At 49.3% G+C, this 24,165-nt stretch overlaps 1 protein-coding gene across 2 annotated transcripts; it reads right to left on the reverse strand.

The window, feature by feature from the left end:
• Window positions 1–20,801, reverse strand: MFSD12 (major facilitator superfamily domain containing 12). Of its 2 annotated transcripts, XM_082206480.1 has the most exons (10): window positions 20,168–20,744; window positions 10,246–10,456; window positions 8,847–8,979; window positions 7,307–7,504; window positions 5,486–5,578; window positions 3,905–3,997; window positions 3,265–3,435; window positions 2,349–2,443; window positions 1,071–1,201; window positions 1–465 (listed from the first exon to the last, which is right to left on the reverse strand). In XM_082206480.1, the coding sequence occupies exons 1-10, from the start codon at window positions 20,448–20,450 to the stop codon at window positions 377–379; spliced, it is 1,497 nt and encodes a 498-aa protein (XP_082062606.1). In that variant the 5' UTR covers window positions 20,451–20,744; the 3' UTR covers window positions 1–376. The 2 variants fall into 2 exon arrangements, 1 of the variants encoding a protein (XP_082062606.1); XR_014215170.1 differs by lacking the exons at window positions 1–465; window positions 1,071–1,201 and adding an exon at window positions 1,521–1,654 and having other exon boundaries at window positions 2,259–2,443; window positions 20,168–20,801.
• Between the last annotated feature and the right edge of the window lie 3,364 nt (window positions 20,802–24,165).

The following is a 24,165-nucleotide window of genomic DNA, read 5'->3' on the forward strand; positions in this document are numbered from 1 at the left end:
TTCCTTTTTCTTTTCTTTTTTAATAAAAACACACACCTTTATTTATAATTCTTATATACAAGTAGATTTATATTTATATATGTATATAAAAGTGGTCTGATGTGGCGAGGGCAGGGAAGATACGGGCTGGGTGGGTGGAGAATGTCTTCCTTCGTGAGGTCTAGTAACCTTTGTGTTCGATGTGCAAAAGGAAGTTCAGGGCAGGTGACGAGAAGGAACTGTGCAAAATGTGCAAGGAGGGGGGAAAGGAAAGAGTTGCGAATGGTCCCAATTCTCAAGAGGAATCCAGTTGGTTCGAGGGGAGGGCAGCCGAGTCTTTGCGTCTTCCTTGCCTTGGCGTCTTCCGGCTCGCTCCGCTTCCAAAGGAAACAGAGCCTCAGTTGACGACACCGGGATTTTGGCCGCCTTCGGAGTCTCCGAGTTCCCGTGATTGTGTGCCGGCCAGTCCCGAAATGGAGACATCATCTGCAGGAAGAAGCGAGAAACGAAGGTAGCTGAAGCTGTTCATTTAGGTTTTGTTATAGGAACTCTAAGGTTATATATAGGGATGTGGGTGGTGCTGTGGGTTAAACCACAGAGCCTAGGACGTGCCGATCAGAAGGTCTGTGGTTCGAATCCCTGAAATGACAGGGTGAGCTCCCGTTGCTCAGTCCCTGCTCCTGCCAACCTAGCAGTTCGAAAGCACAAAGTGCAAGTAGATAAGTAGGCACCGCTCCGGCGGGAAGGTAAACGGCGTTTCCGTGCGCTGCTCTGGTTCGCCAGAAGCGGCTTAGTCCTGCTGGCCACATGACCCGGAAGCTGTACGCCGGCTCCCTCGGCCAGTAAAGCGAGATGAGCACCGCAACCCCAGAGTCAGCCACGACTGGACCTAATGGTCAGGGGTCCCTTTACCTTTAAGGTGCTACTGGAAGGATTTTTTTATTTTTATTTTGTTTCGACTACGGCAGACTAACACGGCTACCTACTTGTAACAAATAAAAAATTCATTCGTTCGTTCTGAGGGGACACCTCTTTCGCCGGCCGGGTTCCCCGTCTCCCCGCCCCCCAAGGCAAAACGAAACCCGACTTACGGAACCGGACGCGGATGGGCCAAATCATTATGCAGGCGAGGCCCAGGGTGGCGACGACAGCCATTCCTCCGGTGACAGCCACCATCACCCAACGGTAAAAGGGAACGCAATTGCCGCAACAGTGTTCCGTCCTGGGGAGAGAGAAGGAAAAGGGGAAGGCAACAGGGGCTTGTTAATAATAATAATAATAATAATAATAATAATAATAATAATAATAATAATAATAATTTATTTATACCCCACCCATATTTTTTGCTCTATAAGACTCCCTTTTTCCCTCCTTAAAAGTAAGGGGAAATGTGTGTGCGTCTTATGGAGTGAATGCAGGCTGCGCAGCTATCCCAGAAGCCAGAACAACAAGAGGGATCGCTGCTTTCACTGCGCAGAGATCCCTCTTCCTGTTCTGGCTTCTGAGATTCAGAATATTTTTTTTCTTGTTTTCCTCCTCCCAAAACTAGGTGCGTCTTGTGGTCTGGTGCGTCTTATAGAGCAAAAAATACAGTGGCCAAGTTGAGATCGAAATGATTATACGCCTATTTCAAATCAAGTTTATTATCCAAGAGCTGTTCCTTCTCAGAATTGCTCTCACCAGGAAGAAGAAGAAGAAGAAGAAGAGTTTGGATTTGATATCCCGCCTTTCACTCCCTTTAAAAGGTAAAGGTAAAGGTACCCCTGCCCGAACGGGCCAGTCTTGACAGACTCTGGGGTTTGTGCGCCCATCTCACATCTATTGGCCGGGGGCCAGCGCTGTCCGGGGACACTTCCGGGTCACGTGGCCAGCGTGACAACGCTGCTCTGGCGAGCCAGAGCCGCACACGGAACGCCGTTTACCTTCCCGCTGGTAAGCGGTACCTATTTATCTACTTGCCCCCGGGGGTGCTTTCGAACTGCTAGGTGGGCAGGCGCTGGGACCGAGCAGCGGGAGCGCACCCCGCCGCGGGGATTCGAACCGCCGACCTTTCAATCGGCAAGCCCTAGGCGCTGAGGCTTTAGCCCACAGCGCCACCCGCGTCTCAAAGCGGCTCACATTCTCCTTTCCCTTCCTCCCCCACAACAAACCCTCTGTGGGGTGAGTGGGGCTGAGAGACTTCAGAGAAGCGTGACTGGCCCAAGGTTACCCAGCAGCTGCAGGTGGAGGAGCGGAGACGCAAACCCGGTTTCCCAGATTACGTGACTACCGCTCTTAACCACTACACCACACTGGCGTCTTGCACCCTGCAATTGCTGCATACTGTTATGTTACGGTTTGCGGCTTCAGCTGGTAACATTCCTACTTACGGGCACGGGTGCAAGTTCTGGATGATCATCACGCCCACTCCATTGGCGACTTTATCTGTGAAGCTCATGGCTCCGTAGACGAAGGCACCGCTGTGCTGTTGGAGAAAACGAGATTGCCATTTGGGCTCCAGGAAAGCTCGATGTACATACACACAGAATTTAAAATAGCTATAATTCGAAATGTACTGTAAAGTGTGTTATGAAGATGGAATGGGATAATTTATGACATAATTATAATTATAATAAGGGACGCGGGTGGCGCTGTGGGTTAAACCACAGAGCCTAGGGCTTGCCGATCAGAAGGTTGGCGGTTCGGATCCCCGCAATGACGGGGTGAGCTCCCGTTGCTCGGTCCCTGCTCCTGCCAACCTAGCAGTTTGAAAGCACGTCAAAGTGCAAGTTTGGGGATGCCTGCCCTAGTGAGTTTCTGGGTCACCTTCAAAGGTAGCCCCACAGAGAGCGCATGGCAGTAGTCCAAGCAGGAGATAGCCAGAGCATGCACCACTCTGGGGAGACAGTCTGCGGACAGGGAGGGTCTCATCCTGCGTCCCAGATGGAGATGCCCTGGACACAGATTTGACCTGCGCCTCCATGGACAGCTGTGAGTCCAGAATGCCTCCCAGGCTGCACACTTGGTCCTTCAGGGGCACAGTGACCCCATTCAGGACCAGGGAGTCCTCCACACCTGCCCGCCTCCTGTCCTCCAAAAACAGTCCTTCTGTCTTGTCAGGATTCAACCTCAATCTGTTAGCCGCCATCCATCCTCCAACTGCCTCCAGGCACTCACACAGGATCTTCACTGGTTCAGATTTAAAATAGAGGTAGAGCCGGGCATCACCGGCATACTGATGATGTATGTGTGCATGTTTCCCTGGCAAGATCGCCCGTGCGCTCTGCGCATGCCCACATTACGTACTGTGTTGCTGCCGATGAGGTCGGCCGTCATGGAGAGAGAAGTCACCAGGATTGTGGCCGAACCAGTGCCCAAGAGGACGGCTGCCCCATAGATCTCCACGCCGATTCTTTCAGCCAAAGCCACCCAGGAAGCAAACGCCAGGATGATTAGCAAGCCCACAAAGTAGGTGAGCTAAACATAAAGGAGAGAAAGGAAGAGAATTTGAAAAATTATAGAGGGGAAGAGAAACACTAGACCACGGATCAGCAAACTTTTTCAGCAGGGGGCCGGTTCACTGTCCCTCAGACCTTGTAGGGGGCCGGACTCTATTTTGAAATACCGTATTTTTTGCTCTATAAGACTCACTTTTCCCCTCCTAAAAAGTAAGGGGAAATGTGTGTGCGTCTTATGGAGCGAATGCAGGCTGCGCAGCTATCCCAGAAGCCAGAACAGCAAGAGGGATTGCTGCTTTCACTGCGCAGCGATCCCTCTTGCTCTTCTGGCTTCTGAGATTCAGAATATTTGTTTTCTTGTTTTCCTCCTCCAAAAACTAGGTGTGTCTTGTGGTCTGGTGCGTCTTATAGAGCGGAAAATACGGTAAAGATAATGAACAGATTCCTATGCCCCACAAATAACCCAGAGATGCATGTGAGCTACTCACATTTCTGCCAATCTTCTTGTTCACAGTCTTCATCAGAAACGAGGAAAGGAAGCCGCTAATGTACATCACCAGGGGGATCGTGGCGATGAACCTCTGTAGGAAGGCAAGAGTCAGGGGGAAAAACGGGATGGACTCTGTTATCTCTGGAGGAGGAAGAGCTGAAAACCAGGACCAGCCGCCTCCCAGCTCTATCTGGTATGCAGGATGAGACCCTCCCTGCCCGCAGACTGTCTGGCCAGAGTGGTGCATGCTCTGGTTATCTCCTGCTTGGACTACTGCCATGCACTCTCCGTGGAGCTGCCTTGGAAGGTGACCCGGAAACTGCAATTAATCCAGAATACGGCAGCCAGACTGGTGACTGGGAGCGGCTGCTGAGACCCTATAACCCCAGTTCTGAAAGACCTATATTGGCTCCCAGGATGTTTCCAAGCACAATTCAAAGTGTTGGTGCTGACCTTGAAAGCCCTAAATGGCCCAGTATCCCTGAAGGAGCGTCTCCACCCCCATCGTTCTGCCCGGACACCGGGGTCCATCTCCCGAGGGCCTTCTGGCGGTTCCCTCATTGCGAGAAGCCAAGTTACAGGGAACCAGGCAGAGGGCCTTCTCGGTGGTGGCGCCCGCCCCGTGGAACGTCCTTCCGTCAGATGTCAAGGAGATAAACAACTACCTGACTTTTAGAAGACATCTGAAGGCAGCCCTGTTTAGGGAAGTATTTAATGTTTGATGTTTTGTCGTGTTTTTAATATTTTGTTATATATCGGACCGGACCATCCAGACTGAGGCAGAACTCAACCGCCACCTCATGAGAAAAACAGCGGCTTTCAACGAGAGCTCACAAGAGCCTTGATTACCAGGGTCTCGGAAGCCCCTGGGAGATTTTGGGGGTCTCTCACGAGATGTCGCCAGAAATGGCAAACCGCTGGCGCCATGCATGTGTGGCAACCCTCTGCAAATCTCCCCTGATTGGCAAATCCTGCTCCAAAAACAGCTAGATTTCTGTAACTCCACAAGAGAGCCCGGGGTGTGGGTGGGTGTGTTTTGAAATTGGTCCCTTGAACTTCTAATCTTTGCAAAATGTCGATTATATTCCTAACATTCTCCTTCATATGTCCAGGCATATAATCTGACAGAACCTTCTTCAACCTATCGGCCAAAATATTAGCAACAATTTCGTAATCCACATTAAGCAATGATTGGCTTAGGAGTGGAATATGTAACAATTGCATAACCCTGTGGATAGACGTTAACATGAAAAGAAAGAAAGATGTTAATTGAAGTTAATTTTATTTGAAAATAGTGTTGGAAAACTGCTACAATGAGTTAGATGGAAACTCGGCTAGAGGCATTCAAGAAAGTCACCTAACAAAAGTGGGACTGTAAAAGTTAGGATAAATGTCTTTCTGTCTGTCTGCTTTTTATATTGTAATGTTTTTCTTTTATGTTTGTTATAAATTTGGAAAACCAATAAAAAAATTTGGGGGGTGGAAACGAAACTGGTCCCTCGAATCCTCAGGAGCCGGTTGCCTTAGCAACCAGGTGAAGGATGCTTCAATCCTCAAGCCTAACTCCAGTCGGACTCACCTTAGGGAGCATGAGTGAATTGGTGAGGTACATCGCAATGTAGGTTTGAGAGAGGTTGACGATGAGCCGTGTGGCCATATACAATATTGCCACCTGGAAAGAAAGAAGAGGAGAGACAGTGAAAGGAGGATTATTATATACTGTATTTTTCCGTGTATAAGATGCTCCCTGGGGCACGGGTGGCGCTGTGGTCTAAACCACAGAGCCTAGGACTTGCTGATCAGAAGGTCGGCGGTTCGAATCCCCTTGACGGGGTGAGCTCCCGTTGCTCGGTCCCTGCTCCTGCCAACCTAGCAGTTTAAAAGCACACCAGCGCAAGTAGATAAATAGGTACCGCTCCAGCGGGAAGGTAAACGGCGTTTCCGTGCGCTGCTCTGGTTCGCCAGAAGCGGCTCAGTCCTGCTGGCCACATGACCTGGAAGCTGTACGCTGGCTCCCTCGGCCAGTAAAGCAAGATGAGCGCCGCAACCCCAGAGTCGGCCACGACTGGACTTAACGGTCAGGGGTCCCTTTACCTTTACCTTTAAGATGCTCCCAATTTTTAGGGACTCCGATTTAAGAAAATAGGGGGGGAGATTGCCCCGTGTATAATGACGACCCGCAGTTTTTCCACATAATTTGTAAGTAAAAAAACCCTAGTCTTATACACGGAAAAGTGTGGCACTCACATCGGAAGTGCAACACTCAAAACGGATCACGTTCAGTTTCCAAAAAAAGTTCGAAAACCGGAATGCTTACATCCGGGTTTGAAGTGTTTGGGTTCCAAGTTGTTTGAGTACCGAGGCGTTTGAGAACCAAGGGACCACTGTAGCGAGGTTAAAGCTTACTGAAAAATGATATATAACGAACTGTAAAGGATGTTTAAAATAACCTCTGTAAAAAAAACACCAGAATTATAGGGAAAGAACAACCCAAACCGTACAGTGCCCCATTCGCTACATGAGCAGAACGCGACCCGTGATTCACCGCTTCCGTGCATAACGTCATTTCGAGCATCTGCGCATGCGCGAGTGGCGAAAACCAGAAGTTACCCTTTCTGTTACTTCCGGGTCACCGCGGGACGTATCCTGAAAGAATATAACCTGAAGCGGACGTAACAAGAGGTATGAGAGTATCCTCCAGGAGAAAATAATAATAATAATCACAGCCCATCCATGAAAGAGGTGGATCTCAATAGTTAACCACACAAAGATCAGCTTCATTGGGCTAATAATAATGATAATAATTTATTATTTATACCCCGCCCATCTGGCTGGGCTTCCCCTGCCACTCTGGGCGGCTTCCAACAAAATATCAAAATACATCAAACATTAAAAGCTTCCCCAAACAGGGCTGCCTTCAGGTCTCTTCCAAAAGTCAGATAGTTGTTTATTTCCTTGACATCTGATGGGAGGGCTAGGCAGGCGCCACCACCGAGAAGGCCCTGTGCCTGGCTCCCTGTAATTTCATTTCTCGCAGGGAGGGAACTGCCAGAAGGCCCTCAGAGATGGACCCAGGTGTCCGGGCTGGATGATGGGGGTGGAGACGCTCCTTCGGGGATACACGGCCATTTAGGGCTTTCAAAATCAGCACCAGGGCTGCCTTCTAAAAGTCAGATAGTTGTTTATTTCCTTGACATCTGGTGGGAGGGCGCCACCACCGAGAAGGCCCTCTGCCTGGTTCCCTGCAACCTCGCTTCTCGCAGGGAGGGAATCACCAGAAGGCCCTCAGTATCCTGGAATTGGGGCTAGGCCCCCTATATCCCGTGGGGCTAAGGCAATAGAGACCCAGTCACCTGCCTGGGGCCAATCATCTCCTTGCTCCCTCATCGCTTGAACTCACCTGGTAGAAAGAAGGTTCCAAAAGCCAATGTTTCCAAAGCAGCAGGGGCCGAGCTGGGGTTTTTCGATCCGGGGGCAACAGGGGGGTCCGTTCCTCAGGATCCGGGAGCCTGGAAACCGGGGCACTCTTTTCTTTCGTGCCCAGATGGAAGAGAAGCGAAGTGACGGCACCGATGCCCACCACGATCAGAGACAGGTTCTGAATTCGGTGGAGGAAGAGAAAGGCTTTGATTTTCTTTTTTCCCCCCCAAAAAATTATTGATTTTCAACATTTCTCACAAAAATGGCGTAACAAAACACACAACAAAGAAAAGCACATTATACTACAATAACCTAAACACAAAGAAAAATGGTTTCTTCACATACCTAATTCTCATTACGTTGAGAATTTGACTTCCTCAACTCCCCTGTAACTGAATTTCATTATGTCAGTTCTCCAAATTCATACTTCTAATTACCGTATTTTTCGCTCTATAAGACGCACCAGACCACAAGACGCACCTAGTTTTTGGAGGAGGAAAACAAGAAAAAAAATATTCTGAATCCCAGAAGCCAGAACAGCAAGAGGGATCGCTGCGCAGCGAAAGCAGCAATTCCTCTTGCTGATCTGGCTTCTGGGATGGCTGCGCAGCCTGCATTTGCTCCATAAGACGCACACACATTTTACTTTTTAGTAGGGGAAAAGCGAGTCTTATGGAGCGAAAAATACGGTATATTGATTCTTTTCAATGACTAACCTCTTCTCCTTTATTAATATTCTAATCCTTAATATTGACTACCACATATTCTTATTCTACTCTGGCCAGGCAGTCCGCCCGCAGGGAGGGTCTCATCCTGCGTACCAGGTGGAGCTGCCCTGGACACAGAATTGACCTGCGCCTCCATGGACAGCTGTGAGTCCAGAATGACCCCCAGGCTGCGCACCTGGTCCTTCGGGGGCACAGTGATCCCATTCAGGACCAGGGAGTCCCCCACCCCCGCCCGCCCCCTGTCCCCCCAAAACAGTCCTTCTGTCTTGTCAGGATCCAACCTCAATCCATTAGCCGCCATCCATCCTCCAACCGCCTCCAGACACTCACACAGGACCTTCACCGCCTTCACTGGTTCTGATTTAAAAGAGAAGGTTGCAGGGAACCAGGCAGAGGGCCTTCTCGGTGGTGGTGCCTTCCAGATGGGTGGTGTATTAGAAATTACAGTGGTACCTCGGGTTAAGTACTTAATTCGTTCCGGAGGTCTGTTCTTAACCTGAAACTGTTCTTAACCTGAAGCACCACTTTAGCTAATGGGGCCTCCTGCTGCCGCCGGAGCACGATTTCTGTTCTCATCCTGAAGCAAAGTTCTTAACCCGAGGTACTATTTCTGGGTCAGCGGAGTCTGTAACCTGAAGCGTATGTAACCTGAGGTACCACTGCATTATTATTAGTTATTATTATTTGTTGTTGGTTGTTTTTATTATTATCATCATCACCACCATCGTCATCAGAGGCCCAGGAGCAATTAAGGAGTCTGGTGGAAGAGTTCCGCTTCTTCCTTGCACTCACCCGAAAGACGGGGATGTCATGGCGGCCGAGGTGGTGACTCTGTTCTGGCTGCCCGCGGTGGCCCACCTGGAAGTGAAGGAGTAGCCAAGCCGCTGCATAAACGGTGATGTTAGCCATGACGGTGAAGGCATACCTGTAAAAGCCACGGGAGAGGATGTGGTCAGGAATCGCGCGGTTCAAGGATGGAATTTAATCATGATTATTAATACATTTGATGTATTCAGAGGAGGGCAACCCAAATGGTCCAAGGCCTGGAAACGATGCCTTATGAGGAACGGCTAAGGGAGCTGGGCATGTTTAGCCTGGAGAAGAGGAGGTTAAGGGGTGATATGATAGCCATGTTCAAATATATAAAAGGATGTCACATAGAGGAGGGAGAAAGGTTGTTTTCTGCTGCTCCAGAGAAGCGGACACGGAGCAATGGATCCAAACTACAAGAAAGAAGATTCCACCTAAACATTAGGAAGAACTTCCTGACAGTAAGAGCTGTTTGACAGTGGAATTTGCTGCCAAGGAGTGTGGTGGCGTCTCCTCCTTTGGAGGTCTTTAAGCAGAGGCTTGACAACCATATGTCAGGAGTGCTCTGATGGTGTTTCCTGCTTGGCAGGGGGTTGGACTCGATGGCCCTTGTGGTCTCTTCCAACTCTAGGATTCTATGATTCTATGATTAATTTTATTTATACTCGGCCAGAGCCGGGCTCAGGGCGGCTAACACCAGTAAAATTACAGTAAAAACATAAGGGGGGGGACGACACACAATTTAAAATACAGGTTAAAATGCAATTTAAAATGCAGCCTCATTTTAATAGTAGCCGATAAATCAAGACCACAAGGGGAGGGAAACATAAGGGTCAGACGGAGTCCAAACCAAAGGCCAGGCGGAACAGCTCTGTCTTGCAGGCCCTGCGGAAAGATGTCAAGTCCCGCAGGGCCCTGGTCTCTTGTGACAGAGCGTCCCACCAAGCCGGGGCCAGTGCTGAAAAGGCCCTGGCTCTGGTTGAGACCAATCTAACCACCTTGCGACCTGGGACCTCCAAAGTGTTGTCATTTGTGGACCTTAAGGTCTTCCGCGGGGCGTACCAGGAGAGGCGGTCCTGTAGGTATGAGGGTCCTAGGCTGCATGGGGCTTTAAAGGTCAAAACCAGCACCTTAAACCTGACCCTGTACTCCACCGGGAGCCAGTGCGGTTGGTAAAGCGCTGGATGAAAGTGATCCCGCGGCAAGGACCCCGTAAGGAGCCTCGCCGCGGCGTTCTGCACCCGCTGGAGTTTCTGGGTCAGCTTCAAGGGCAGCCCCGCGTAGAGCGAATTACAGTAGTCAAGCCTGGAGGTGACCGTCGCGTGGATCACTGTGGCCAGATCAGGGCGAGAAAGTCCTTTGGTTGAGCGCCAGGCCTCACCGGAAAGCTGTGAGCTCCACTTTTCCATGATCGCTGTCCACCAACTCTGGGATGAGAGAGAGGTGGGAGATTTGGGTGGCGGCCCAGCCGAACTGGAAGATGACGATGAAGGGGATGAAGTAGATGAGGGCTGCAAACTGGGGGGTGTTATCCGAGCATCCCAGGCAAGGGTTGAAAATGAAGGGGAAGGACAGGAGGACGCAGATGGTACCTAAAGGAGAAGGAAATAAGAGAGAGATAGAAGGAAGGGACATTTTAAAACACTGGGAGCAGGCTCTGCAAAAATGCTCTCCGTTTATTTAACAAGCACTTACGGACTGCTCAATATACCGTATTTTTCGCTCTATAAGACGCACCAGACCACAAGACGCACCTAGTTTTTGGAGGAGGAAAACAAGAAAAAAAATATTCTGAATCTCAGAAGCCAGAACAGCAAGAGGGATCGCTGCGCAGCGAAAGCAGTGATCCCTCTTGCTGTTCTGGCTTCTGGGATAGCTGCGCAGCCTGCATTCGCTCCATAAGACGCACACACACATTTCCCCTTACTTTTTAGGAGGGGAAAAGTGAGTCTTATAGAGCAAAAAAATGGTATATACAGTGGTACCTCGAGTTAAATACTTAATTCGTTCTGGAGGTCCGTACTTAACCTGAAACTGTTCTTAACCTGAAGCACCACTTTAGCTAATGGGGCCTCCTGCTGCTGCCGCGCCACCAGAGCCCGATTTCTGTTCTCTCATCCTGAAGCAAAGTTCTTAACCTGAAGCACTATTTCTGGGTTAGCGGAGTGTGTAACCTGAAGCGTATGTAATCCGAGGTACTACTGTACAGTGGGATCCGGGGCTGGATTTAGGTTTGATGAGGCCCTAAGCCAGGCGATCAGCAAACTTTTTCAGCCTTGGGTCAGTCCACCGTCCCTCAGACCATGTGGTGAGCCAGACTATATTTTGGGGGAAAATAGGAACGAATTCCTATGCCCCACAAATAACCCAGAGATGCATTTTAAATAAAAGGACACATTCTACTCATGTAAAAATACGCTGATTCCCGGACCATCCGTGGGCCGGATTTAGAAGGCAATTTGGCATCCACACAACATGACCAGTCCAACGAAGTTGACGTTGAAGAATCATTGCTTTGACACTGGCGATCTTTGCTTCTTCCAGGACTGACAAACTGGAACGTGTCCAGAGGAGGGCAACCAAAATGGTCAAAGGCCTGGAAACGATGCCTTATGAGGAACGGCTAAGGGAGCTGGGCATGTTTAGCCTGGAGAAGAGGAGGTTAAGGGGTGATATGATAGCCATGTTCAAATATAGAAAAGGATGTCACATAGAGGAGGGAGAAAGGTTGTTTTCTGCTGCTCCAGAGAAGCGGACACGGAGCAATGGATCCAAACTACAAGAAAGAAGATTCCACCTAAACATTAGGAAGAACTTCCTGACAGTAAGAGCTGTTTGACAGTGGAATTTGCTGCCAAGGAGTGTGGTGGAGTCTCCTATTTTGGAGGTCTTTAAGCAGAGGCTTGACAACCATATGTCAGGAGTGCTCTGATGGTGTTTCCTGCTTGGCAGGGGGTTGGACTCGATGGCCCTTGGGGTCTCTTCCAACTCTATGATTCTATGATTCTATGATTAGTTTGCCTGTTGTCCCAAGTGATGTGTAAAAATTTTCGGAGACACCGTTGATGGAATCTTTTGAGGAGTTGGAGATGGCGTTTATAAGTGGTCCACGTTTCACGAGCATACAGTAAGGTTGGCAGTGCAACAGCTTTGTAAACAAGTGAAAAGTAAAAGTAAATCTGTTTATATCACAAGCATTTTGGTTTCCCTGCGAATGTCCCAGTCCTCAAACACTCTGCGCTTCAATCGGGAGAAAGACGCACTCGCAGAACGCAGGCGATGATGGATTTCAGCATCAATGTCGGCCCTTGTGGAAAGATTCCTCCCCAGATAGGAGAAGCGATCGACATTTTCCAACAAAGGATGGCTCCCACTTTTTATCAGTTTTACAGAGATACCCACAACACACCTAAAATTACATCATGAATACATCAAATGTTGGTGGGAAAACTTGATCATCAGGGCTTGCCCTTGCCACTCCCTCGACCTCCACCATGTTGCAAAAGAGATATTTACATGCCCCTGTTTCCCAGCCAAGTTAATCACACCCTTTTGTCTTCATCTTGGCTTGCTATTGTTTAAAGCCAAAGTGCTGCACCAACAAGCACAAAACAACCCCTCTGCAGCGCCACAAATCCAACTCAGTGGTGCTTTTGAATTCTGGTGCTGGAGGAGACTCTTGAGAGTCCCATGGACTGCAAGAAGACCAAACCTCTCCATTCTGTAGGAAATCAGCCCTGAGTGCTCCCTGGAAGGACAGATCCTGAAGCTGAGGCTCCAAGACTTTGGCCACCTCATGAGAAGAGAAGACTCCCTGGAAAAGACCCTGATGTTGGGAAAGATGGAGGGCACAAGGAGAAGGGGACGACAGAGGACGAGATGGTGGGACAGTGTTCTCGAAGCTGCCAGCATGAGTTTGACCAAACTGCGGGAGGCAGTGGAAGACAGGAGTGCCTGGCGTGCTCTGGTCCAGGGGGTCACGAAGAGTCGGACATGACTAAACAACTAAACAACAACAGATGTCATCACAAAATGAAGCTAAAATCCAGACACATGTGCCCACACACATCTCCCAGTGGATTCAAAAATGCTTTGCTGATTGCTTGTAGCTCGGTCGTGTGTCCTCATTCCCCAACACCCCCAGTCCTGGGCAAAGTTCACCTTTTTGAAGAAGAAGAAAAAAATCTCATCTGCTTTATGAGATCATTGCTTATCTAAAGCCTAAGAAGTCTGCCCACCCCTCCAGTCACAAGACCCTCTGTCCCAACCTAGAACTGCTCCCAGATTCACTTTGAACCAGAAAAATTCGGACGTGGATCTGTTTGCTTTTTGATGATTAAGCCTCCTGTGATTTGGGAAAGCAACAAAACCAGGAAGGAGACTGTCCGCCAATGATACCCTTTTTGCAAGTTTCGTCAGAAAAGGGAACTTATTCAGTGTTTGAGGCATACGGCATCTGTACTTTCCAATTCCTCTTTTTAAAAGAGAAAAAAGTTTCGCTGAGTTATCTGCCCCTCGCAAACACACACGGCGTTATCAAGAGCTAACACTCCCCTCCAAGGTTTGTGTGTCTCTGCCAACCGTTCTGCGGCAGGATATTATTTTCTGGGGTTTTCACCGCCACAAATTAAAACCAAAAAACCGTAAAATTCAAGCTGCCCAGGACAGCATTCTGCACAAAGCAGTTAACTTTTAGGTTGCAGATCCGGCGTTAGTTCGTTTCAGCGGATCTGCTCTCTAGGGTCCTTTCCTGAAGTTAAACTAAGTTCCTAGTCCTCAGCCAGTTACCGTATTTTTTGCTCTATAAGACTCACTTTCCCCCTCCTACAAAGTAAGGGGAAATGTGTGTGCGTCTTATGGAGCGAATGCAGGCTGCGCAGCTATCCCAGAAGCCAGAACAGCAAGAGGGATCGCTGCTTTCACTGCGCAGCGATCCCTCTTGCTGTTCTGGCTTCTGAGATTCAGAATATTTTTCTTCTTGTTTTCCTCCTCCAAAAACTAGGTGCGTCTTGTGGTCTGGTGCATCTTATAGGGAGAAAAATACGGTGATTGGCAACAATGGACCCAAATCAGTCGCGGCCATTCGTTTCCATGGGTTTACTCTGAGCAGGGCGAACACTGGGTAAAACCTCATAGCCTTGCGGAGGCTGGGGTGTGTCTGCACATACACAAATCTACCCAAGTTCCTTGCGCCCGTTCATTTCAAAGGGGTCTACTCTCGAGTAAAACATAAGGATCTAGCCTGAACATCTGAAGGCAGCCCTGTTTAGGGAAGCTTTTAATGTTTAACAGAGCGCTGTATTTTAATGTTTTGTTGGAAGCCGCCCAGAGTGGCTGGGGAGACCCAGCCAGATGGGCGGGATATAAATAATAAATTAATAATAATAATAATAATAATAATAATAATAATAATAATAATAATATGAGTCTGACCAAACTGCGGGAGGCAGTGGAAGACAGGAGTGCCTGACGTGCTCTGGTCCATGGAGTCACGAAGAGTCAGACACGACTAAACATTAATTATTATTATTATTATTATTATTATTATTATTATTATTATTATTAACTTGCTGCTGGCCGACTGACCCTCGAATAGGAAGGGGAATCCTATCTAGAGTTTGCCCCAGAGACTCACTTTTTTGTGGTCATGTGAGCAGAGGTCATGTGACTGTTGACCAGCTGTACTCATCGCCTCGATGAGATGGGACTTTGGCCACAGATTTCGCCATCAGCCGCCCACCGGAAAAACCAACCCGACTCCAATCTCAGCTGCTGAGAGGTTGAAAATCACAGCCAGTCACCAAACAGCCCCTTTCAAAAATGGGATCTATATATATATGAGTTATTTACAGAACCATAACATTGCTACAATACCTATGACAACATTTGAATGACCCTTGCTGAAAGTCACTGTTAAGAAAGAAGGGTACAAACTGTTGTCAGAAGGTATCAGAAAACACAGAAAGAGTAAGTTAATAACGATCAGTTATTAACACCAGAAAGAAAGTTTGCATGGGGAAATCATCGGACGTCTATTTCATGTTAGTAAAAAGATGGGGGTGGGGTGGGAAGAGACTGTATAAATTTAATTTAAGTTTAATTTCTGTAAACTCACAGATTATTATTTGCATACGGTTGTTTTTTATTTTGGTCGATTCAAGAGTGTGTATATTATTTATGCCAGGGGTCAGCAAACTTTTTCAGCAGGGGGCCGGTCCACTGTCCCTCAGACCTTGTGGGGGGGCGGACTATATTTTGGGGAAAAAATATGAACAAATTCCTATGCCCCACAAATAACCCAGAGATGCGTTTTAAATAAAAGGACACATTCTACTCATGTCAAAACATGCTGATTCCTGGACCGTCCGCAGGCCAGATTGAGAAGGCGATTGGAGAAGACTGGAAGAAATTTAAAGACTATCTACAGAAATATTGTAAAATTAATGAATGATAGAATGATGTTGGATAGCAACTAAGGGGTTTCCAGCTGTAATGATTTAAGAGAATATGAAAAAAGGGTTATAAATGGGTTAAAATCTAATGGTAAGGATTTGCTGAACCAATAAATTGAAGTGGAATACAAAAAAGGGAGGTATGAGGAGGTCCGGGAAATAAGCTAAAAGAAAAGAAGTAAAAGAAAAAATGTATGTTTTTAACTGTTTTTATTTTGTATTTTTCTTTTTTCTTTTTCATTTTTACTGTTATATTTCAAAAAAAATTTATTAAAAAAAAAGAGAGAAGGCGATTGGAAGTGTGAAGTCGTGTTCAGGATGCATAACCTTCGCAGAAGGCCATATAAAGTCTCACACCAGCGTTTCGAAAACCGGCGAGTCACGGCCATTCCTTTTGGTGGGTCTACTCAGAGCAGAACGAGCGGACGATTCAAGCCAAAGCCTCGCGATTCACTTTGAAAACAGCGCACCGTGCAATTAACAGCGATAAAGGGGTATTGTTTGGAGAGAAGTGGTGCGTACAAAGGAACAAGCGTTTAAAGAAGGTATGACCGGGGTCATAACCAAATGTCCGAACCGCCCTGCGAGGTGGACTCTCCTTCCTTGAAGCAGAGGTCGGATGGCTATCTGTCATGGCTGCTTTATATAATAATAATAATAATAATAATAATAATAATAATAATAATATATTATTTATACCCCGCCCATCTGGCTGGGCTTCCCCAGCCACTCCGCGCAGCTTCCAAAAAAATATTAAAATACTGTAATGCATCAAACATTAAAAGCTTCCCTAAACAGGGCTGCCTTCAGACGTCTTCTAAAAGTCAGATAGTTGTTTATTTCCTTGACATCTGAAGGGCGGGCACCACCACCGAGAAGGCCCTCTGCCTGGTTCCCTGTAGCTTAGCTTTTTGCAGTGAGGGAACCGCCAGAAGGCCCTCGGCGCTGGACCTCAGTGTCCGGGCTGGACGATGGGGGTGGAGATGCTCCTTCAGGTCTACTGGGCCGTTTAGGGCTTTCAATGTCAGCACCAACACTTTGAATTGTGCTCAGAAACGTCCTGGGAGCCAATGCCGGTCTTTCAAGACCAGTGTTATATGGTCTCGGCGGCCGCTCCCAGTCATCAGTCTGGCTGCCGCGTTCTGGAATAGTTGTAATTTCCAGCTTTAGCTTTAGCTGAGATTCCTGCATTGCAAAGCGGGGTTGGACTGGATGACCTTTGGGGGACCCTAAATTCTGTGTTTTTTTATGCCCACGAGTTGTAGCATTAGGAGAGAGGGAAGAAGATCTTCCTTCCGGAGGGAACACGATCAGGACAAACTGACAAACTGGAACGTGTCCAGAGGAGGGCAACCAAAATGGTCAAAGGCCTGGAAACGATGCCTTATGAGGAACGGCTAAGGGAGCTGGGCATGTTTAGCCTGGAGAAGAGGAGCTTAAGGGGTGATATGATAGCCATGTTCAAATATATAAAAGGATGTCACATAGAGGAGGGAGAAAGGTTGTTTTCTGCTGCTCCGGAGAAGCGGACAGGGAGCAATGGATCCAAACTACAAGAAAGAAGATTCCACCTAAACATTAGGAAGAACTTCCTGGCAGTAAGAGCTGTTCGACAGTGGAATTTGCTGCCAAGGAGTGTGGTGGAGTCTCCTACTTTGGAGGTCTTTAAGCAGAGGCTTGACAACCATATGTCAGGAGTGCTCTGATGGTGTTTCCTGCTTGCCAGGGGGTTGGACTCGATGGCCCTTGTGGTCTCGTCCAACTCTAGGATTCTAGGACTGAGTGATCTTTTGTCGCGGGTTCTCAGAACGACCTGACTCATCGCAAATGGAAGCAGCGGCGATAAGCCTTGTGGAGCTCTTGCTCTTGTTGGAACACAGCGTCCCAACAAGCATGTCGAAAAAAACCCTGAAGTAGCAATTTATGACCCCACTGGCTAGGTTTTCCTAAGAGTTCATCGCAAGGGGAAACGGAGGAAGTCAGAGAATCAGAACGGAGAGTAAACAGGAACAACGTCCTTCCAGCCGGGAACAAACAAAGTCGGCACCTTTAATGCTTAAACTAAACCAAGGCTCAGCGTAAAAAAGCAAAGGAGATCTGGCAAAGGAGATCGCAGACAAGCCCCTCTCCTGATCACCTATGGCAGGCAGGTCCAACTCTCTAGAGCAGGGATAGGCAACCTAAGGCCCAGGGGCCGGATGCGGCCCAATCGCCTTCTCAATCCGGCCCGCGGACAGTCCGGGAATCAGCGTGTTTTTACATGAGATGGCGCTGTGGGTTAAACCACAGAGCCTAGGACTTGCTGATCAGAAGGTCACTGGTTCGAATCCCCACAATGACGGGGTGAGCTCCCGTTGCTCGGTCCCTGCTCCTGCCAACCTAGCAGTTCGAAAGCACGTCAAAGTGCAAGTAGATCAATAGGTACCGCTCCAGCGGGGAGGTAAACGGCGTTTCCATGCGCTGCTCTGGTTCGCCAGAAGCGGCTTAGTCCTGCTGGCCACATGACCCGGAAGCTGGACGCCGGCTCCCTCGGCCAGTAAAGCGAGATGAGCGCCGCAACCCCAGAGTCGGCCATGACTGGACCTAATGGTCAGGGGTTCCTTTACATTTAAGAAGAGATAATTATGTCTGAGGTGCCCAGTTCTTCCCAAAGGTGCAAAGGGAGCAGATCTCGATGGATGCGAAAGATTTGGGCCAAGGTATCAAACCTCTGAACAAGATGATGTAACAAAGAGTCACAGCTCAAAGAAGGGGGAAGTGAGAAAACAGATGTGAGAGGTTTTATAAGAGTTATGAATAGCCGCCCTATAAGTTCCCCTGGCACTCTCTCAGACACAAGAGTTTGCAGAACTTGGAACCACGCATTGCACTTAACTGATCATAGTTTCCCCCCTCCATAGAATCACACAATTGTAGAGTTGGAAGAAATCCGAGCCCAACCCCCTGAAATGCAGGAATATGTAGCAGTCCCGTACGGTGATCGAACCTGCGACCTTGGCGTGCTCTAACCAACTGTAGGCTTTCATGTTTAATGTGAAGAAAATGGGGGCTGTATGAATGGCCACTGTGTTCCCCTATCCCTGATTCCAGAGGACTAGGACTAGCCGCCTGAGAAACAGTTTCTATCCAAATGCAATTTTGGTTTTAAACGCAGTGAAGCCTAGGGCTTGCCGATCAGAAGGTCGCCGGTTCGAATCCCCGCAATGACGGGGATGAGCTCCCGTTGCTCGGTCCCTGCTCCTGCCAACCTAGCAGTTCGAAAGCACATCAAAGTGCAAGTAGATCAATAGGTACCGCTCCGGTGGGAAGGCAAACGGTGTTTCCGTGCGCTGCTTTGGTTCGCCAGAAGCGACTTAGTCCTGCTGGCCACATGACCCGGAAGCTGGACGCCGGCTCCCTCGGCCAGTAAAGCGAGATCAGTGCCGCAACCCCAGAGTCGGCCACGACTGGACCTAATGGTCAGGGGTTCCTTTACATTTAATGGGAGCAACAGTGGCTGCTGGACTCCCAACTCCAAGGACACCTTTCTCACCATTTGCCACACCTGAGAGAGATAAACCTCCACCAGCCATGGCAGTCTACCACTGGGCAACAAACGTACCAGCCAACACAGCAGTATTCCTCAAGTCCTGCTTGCAAATATCAAAGAAACATGGAGTGGAAAATGGACCGCTGAACTTGATGACCTTTCTGACCTGACCTCATATGACTCTTTTGGAAAGCACAGGTGCACTTAGTGGCTATTTATCAAGATACAGTGGTACCTCGGGTTACATATGCTTCAGGTTACAGACTCCGCTAACCCAGAAATAGTGCTTCAGGTTAAGAACTTTGCTTCAGGATAAGAACAGAAATCGTGCTCTCTCGGCGCGGCGGCAGCAGGAGGCCCCATTAGCTAAAGTGGTGCTTCAGGTTAAGAACAGTTTCAGGTTAAGTACGGACCTCCGGAACGAATTAAGTTCTTAACCCGAGGTACCACTGTAATCTAAAATCAACCCTCCATGGCCAGGGACACATGAAGGGAGCTAAAAGCCTTTTAAGAAGCCAATTTTTTTTTTTTTTAAAAAAAACACACCCTTATCCCAGATACTAAGTGCCTTGGGTTGAAAATTGTTAAGACTGCCAATCCACATTGCATTTTTAAATACGTGCTTTCCCATACCGTGATGTTGCCACAAGTTGCTTTGTAGGAATTTGTGTGTAAAATAAACAATAAAATTTTTATTTATTGAATTTATATACACCTGGGGCTCTTAGGGCGGTTCACAGAACAAAATCAAGATATAAAACCACAAAATACCTAATAAAAATTAAAACAACCACCCAACCCCCACAAAAAACCACATTTTAAAAGGGCAATTTATTTTTTAATAAAATGCGAAGCTGTTTTTGTCACTGATGCCAGTGCTGCTAAGTGGCTTTGAGAGGTTTCAATGTAACCAACTCACATTTGGAAACAAATGAAGTAATCAAACGCCGGGAAGAGATCTGCTCAGCTGTCCTCTGTCAGAGGCAGGATGCTGGGGCAGAGGAGAATCCGGCAAGCCCCAGGCAAGGCCGGTTCTGTCCAGCCTGGCCCTCTCTCTCTCTTTTCCTAGATATATGCAAAGCCACAGTTCTTCCTGCAAAAACCCGCTCCCTCTGGCAGTGGCGTAGCGTGGGTTGTCAGCACCCGGGGCAAGGCAAGTAATTTGCGCCCCCTAACCCGTGGATTTGCGCCCCCTAACCCTAACCCCCAGATGTTGCGCCCGGTGCGGCCGGCCCCCCCCCTGCACCCCCCACGCTACGCCACTACCCTCTGGATCTCTCTTCCCACCCCTCTCCACCATTCCCGCGCCGCTGCAAGCTCACCGGCCAGGTGCCACGACTTCCTCCTCCCGTAGCGCCCGCAGCCGCCGGCCTGATCCGCCTCGTAGCCCACCAGCGGCGTGCAGACGCCGTCGGCCACTTGCCCCACCAACAAGAGCGCCCCCGCGTGGCTGGTGCTATAGCCCAGGATGGAGTGGAAGTAAACCAGTAAGTAGGTGAACCACATCGAGGCGCACAGGTCGTTGAGGAAATGCCCCACCGAGTAGCTGAGCCGGGAGCGCGCAGACAAAGGCTCCGGCGGCGGCCGCCGCTGGCAGTCTCCCATGGCGCCCCAGCCGCGCGTAAAAGCGCACCAGCCGCGCGTAAAAGCGCACGGGCAGGGCGCATCAGCTTCCGAGCAGGCGGGCGTCCAGGGCGGGCCCGGACGGAGCCCAGCGGAGGCAGAGGAGAGCCGGGGCGCGCGGGAGGCTCTGTCCAGCCATGCGTCCTCCGACCGGCTTTTTATGGGCTCCGGGAAACCCCCCGTGCGCGTCGGAGGCGCGTCCAGCTGGCCGGTTCCGCGGCGCCCCCAAGCGGGCTGGCACCACCACCGCGCGCAGAGCTCCGCGCCTCCTCCTCTTTCTCCATCGCGGATCCGAGGCCAAGCCGCCGCCGGAGCCAATGGGCAGGCTCCGGGGGCGGAGGAAAACCCGCCCGAGCGCAGGAGGAGCCGAGCGCCGCACTCTCCGCCCCGTTGCCGCCCCGGGCGATGCTGCTTCCTAGTAGCGTTAAGAGAAGCGAAACGGCCACGGTGGCAGATTCCTGGCGCTTGTGTCAGCAGGCGTCGGCCCCGCTCCCTCGGCTTCAGCGGAATCCTACTCCAGAGTAGACCCATTGGAATGAATGCCCTTGTAATTTCGAGGGGTCTGGCCCACGCCCTGTTTTCTAAAGGAGGGTTTCCCAAACGTGGGTCTGCAGCGTGTTTTTTTTGGAACTACAATTCCCATCCTTCCTGACCCCTGGCCCTGCAAGCTAGGGATGATGGGAGTTGTAGTCCCCAAACAAGCGGAGACCAAAGTTTGGGAAGCCTTGTTCTAAAAGATATTGAACACAGCTTTGACGCGCGTTACTTCCCCCAGAGAACCCTGGGAACTGAAATTTTTCAAAGCTAAAGGTAAAGGGACCATTAGGTCCAGTCGTGACCGACTCTGGGGTTGCGGCGCTCATCTCACTTTATTGGCCGAGGGAGCCGACGTACATCTTCCGGGTCATGTGGCCAGCATGACTAAGCCGCTTCTGGCGACCCAGAGCAGCACACGGAAACGCCGTCTACCTTCCCGCCGGAGCGGTACCTATTTATCTACTTGCACTTTGAGGTGCTTTTGAACTGCCAGGTTGGCAGGAGCAGGGACCGAGCAACGGGAGCTCACCCCGTCATTGCGGGGATTCGAATTGCCGACCTTCTGATTGGCAAGTCCTAGGCTCTGTGGTTTAACCCACAGCGCCACCCACGTTAAGCAGAGGTTGGATGGCAAATTGTCTCGGATGCTTCAGCTGACATTCCTGCATTTCAAGGGGGGCTGGACTAGATGAGTCCTGGGTGCCCCTTCAAACTCTACAGTTCTACGATTCTTTGAACCTGCTGTTCCAAATCTGGGACGCTTCCCGTTCTGTTTCAGCGTGATCTGCCCCTCCCACTCCCACACCACTTCAGACACGAGGGAAACAGGGAACCCTTTGTGTTCGTTTTTAGGGCACCAGATTCTGAAGCACTTGCTGTAGACAGCTGATCATATATCTTAAGATGCTGGAGGGCCAAGTTTGGCCATGCCTGGGCCCTAACTGATGGTCTCATAGCCCATTACCACATGCAACAAGTCACCTGATGCCATCCTGCCGGACTGTACTATTTAAGGACACAACTGGGAGACAGGAATGCCCTTTATCAGCTAAATCTGGTGCGCAGGATGAGACCCTCCCTGCCCGCAGACTGTCTCTCCAGAGTGGTGCATGCTCTGGTTATCTCCCGCTTGGACTACTGCAATGCACACTCTCTGTGGGGCTGCCTTGGAAGGTGACCCGGAAACTGCAACTAATCCAGAATGCGGCAGCCAGACTGGGGACTGGGAGCGGCCGCTGAGACCATATAACACCGGTTCTGAAAGACTTGCATTGGCTCCCAGGACGTTTCCGAGCACAATTCAAAGTGTTGGTGCTGACCCTGAAAGCCCTAAACGGCCTCAGTCCAGTATCCCTGAAGGAGCGTCTCCACCTCCATCGTCCAGCCCGGACACCAGGGTCCATATCCCGAGGGCCTTCTGGTGGTTGCCTCCCTGCGAGAAGCCAAGTTACAGGGAACCAGGCAGAGGGCCTTCTCGGTGGTGGCACCCGCCCTGTGGAACGCCCTCCCATCAGATGTCAAAGAGAAAAATAACTACCAAACTTTTAGAAGACATCTGAAGGCAGCCCTCTTTAGGGAAGTTTTTAATGTCTGATGCTGTACTGTTTTTAATATTCAGTTGGAAGCCGCCCAGAGTGGTTGGGGAAGCCCAGCCAAATGGGCGGGGTATAAATAACAAATTATTATTATTATTATTATTATTATTATTATTATTATTATTATTATTATTGGACAATCTCCTCCATTTCAAATGCACCAACAACGCTCGGATAGAGAACTCCTCTGCCCCCTCCCCACAGCTCCACAATATGAAAGCATGCATAGATTCTACGTTTCTGGTCCTCATGACGTCCACATCTCTTGAAGTAGAAATCACATGTGCCGCTTCCGCCTAAAATCCTTGCTTTATATTTTTCTTCCTTCCCCTCTTCTGTGCCCCAAGGCAGGAAACAAACAGCATCTAATTAGTCGGGGGGGTTTTAATTGAAAAGCACAGCATTCATCCTTGCAAAAGAGGCCACTCCGTTTCACAGATTAACAGATTTTTAAAAGCCACCCTCCACCCAAAATTACGACTCCTCTTGAATTGGCCGAGGCAGGAAAGGCGAATTGGATCACCCCCCAAAACAGCTTTTGCTTGCGAGAGCAGTGTTTTCTGTCGGAAAATGTTAGCGGGAAGGGAATAGGGTTGCGATGAAAGATTCCTGCAAATCAGGGATGTGGTCTTTCCCGTTGCGGACTGCGGCGGCCGTAATCGCTGACCGCAGGCCAGGGGAGTGGAAGTGGAGCAACGTTCTGCCTGGATACAGATTCTGCCCCCAATTCCTGCTCTAAGAAGAGGCAATCCCCGTTATCAGAAAGGAATCGCTTTTCTAAAAAGAGGCATGCCTCAAATAATATCTAGAGGGATGCCTCTGGTTATAAGAAGAATCATTCCCTGCTCACATGAAGCGATGTCTCTCCTAAATAGAGGCTTCCCCAAGGATAACTAGAGGAATCCCTCTTCTGAGTACAGTGGTCCCTTGGTTCTCAAACGCCTTGGTCCTCAAACAACTTGGAACCAGAACGCTGCAAACCCGGAAGCAAGTGTTCTGGTTTGTGAACTTTTTTCGGAAGCCGAACGTGCTCTGTTTTGAGAGTTACGCTTCCGTTTTGAGCCTTACACTGAGGCCTGTCTGTTTTTGCTATTTACCATATTTCTCGCTCTATAAGACGCACCAGACCACAAGATGCACCTAGTTTTTGGAGGAGGAAAACAAGAAAAAAAATATTCTGAATCTCAGAAGCCAGAACAGCAAGAGGGATCGCTGCGCAGCGAAAGCAGCAATCCCTCTTGCTGTTCTGGCTTCTGGGATAGCTGCGCAGCCTGCATTCGCTCCATAAGACGCACACACAGTTCCCCTTTTTAGGAGGGGAAAAGTGAGTCTTATAGAGCCAAAAATACAGTATTTTGCGTTTTTGTTTTCGCAGCTCTCTTTCGTTTTGTTTTCGCAACTGTGTGGAACCCGGTTCGGCTACTGATGGATCGATGGCACGACTGCAGCACATTGTTTATCGCTTTCGTTTTATGGATTGGCGGTCTCATCAGATAGCAAAGTCCATGTCAAATTGCTGTTTTTAAAAGCCTGGAATGGATTAATCCGTTTTGCATTCCCTTCTA

This window comes from Podarcis vaucheri (genome assembly GCF_965113315.1).
Source record: "Podarcis vaucheri genome assembly, chromosome: 18".
NCBI lineage: Eukaryota > Metazoa > Chordata > Lepidosauria > Squamata > Lacertidae > Podarcis > Podarcis vaucheri.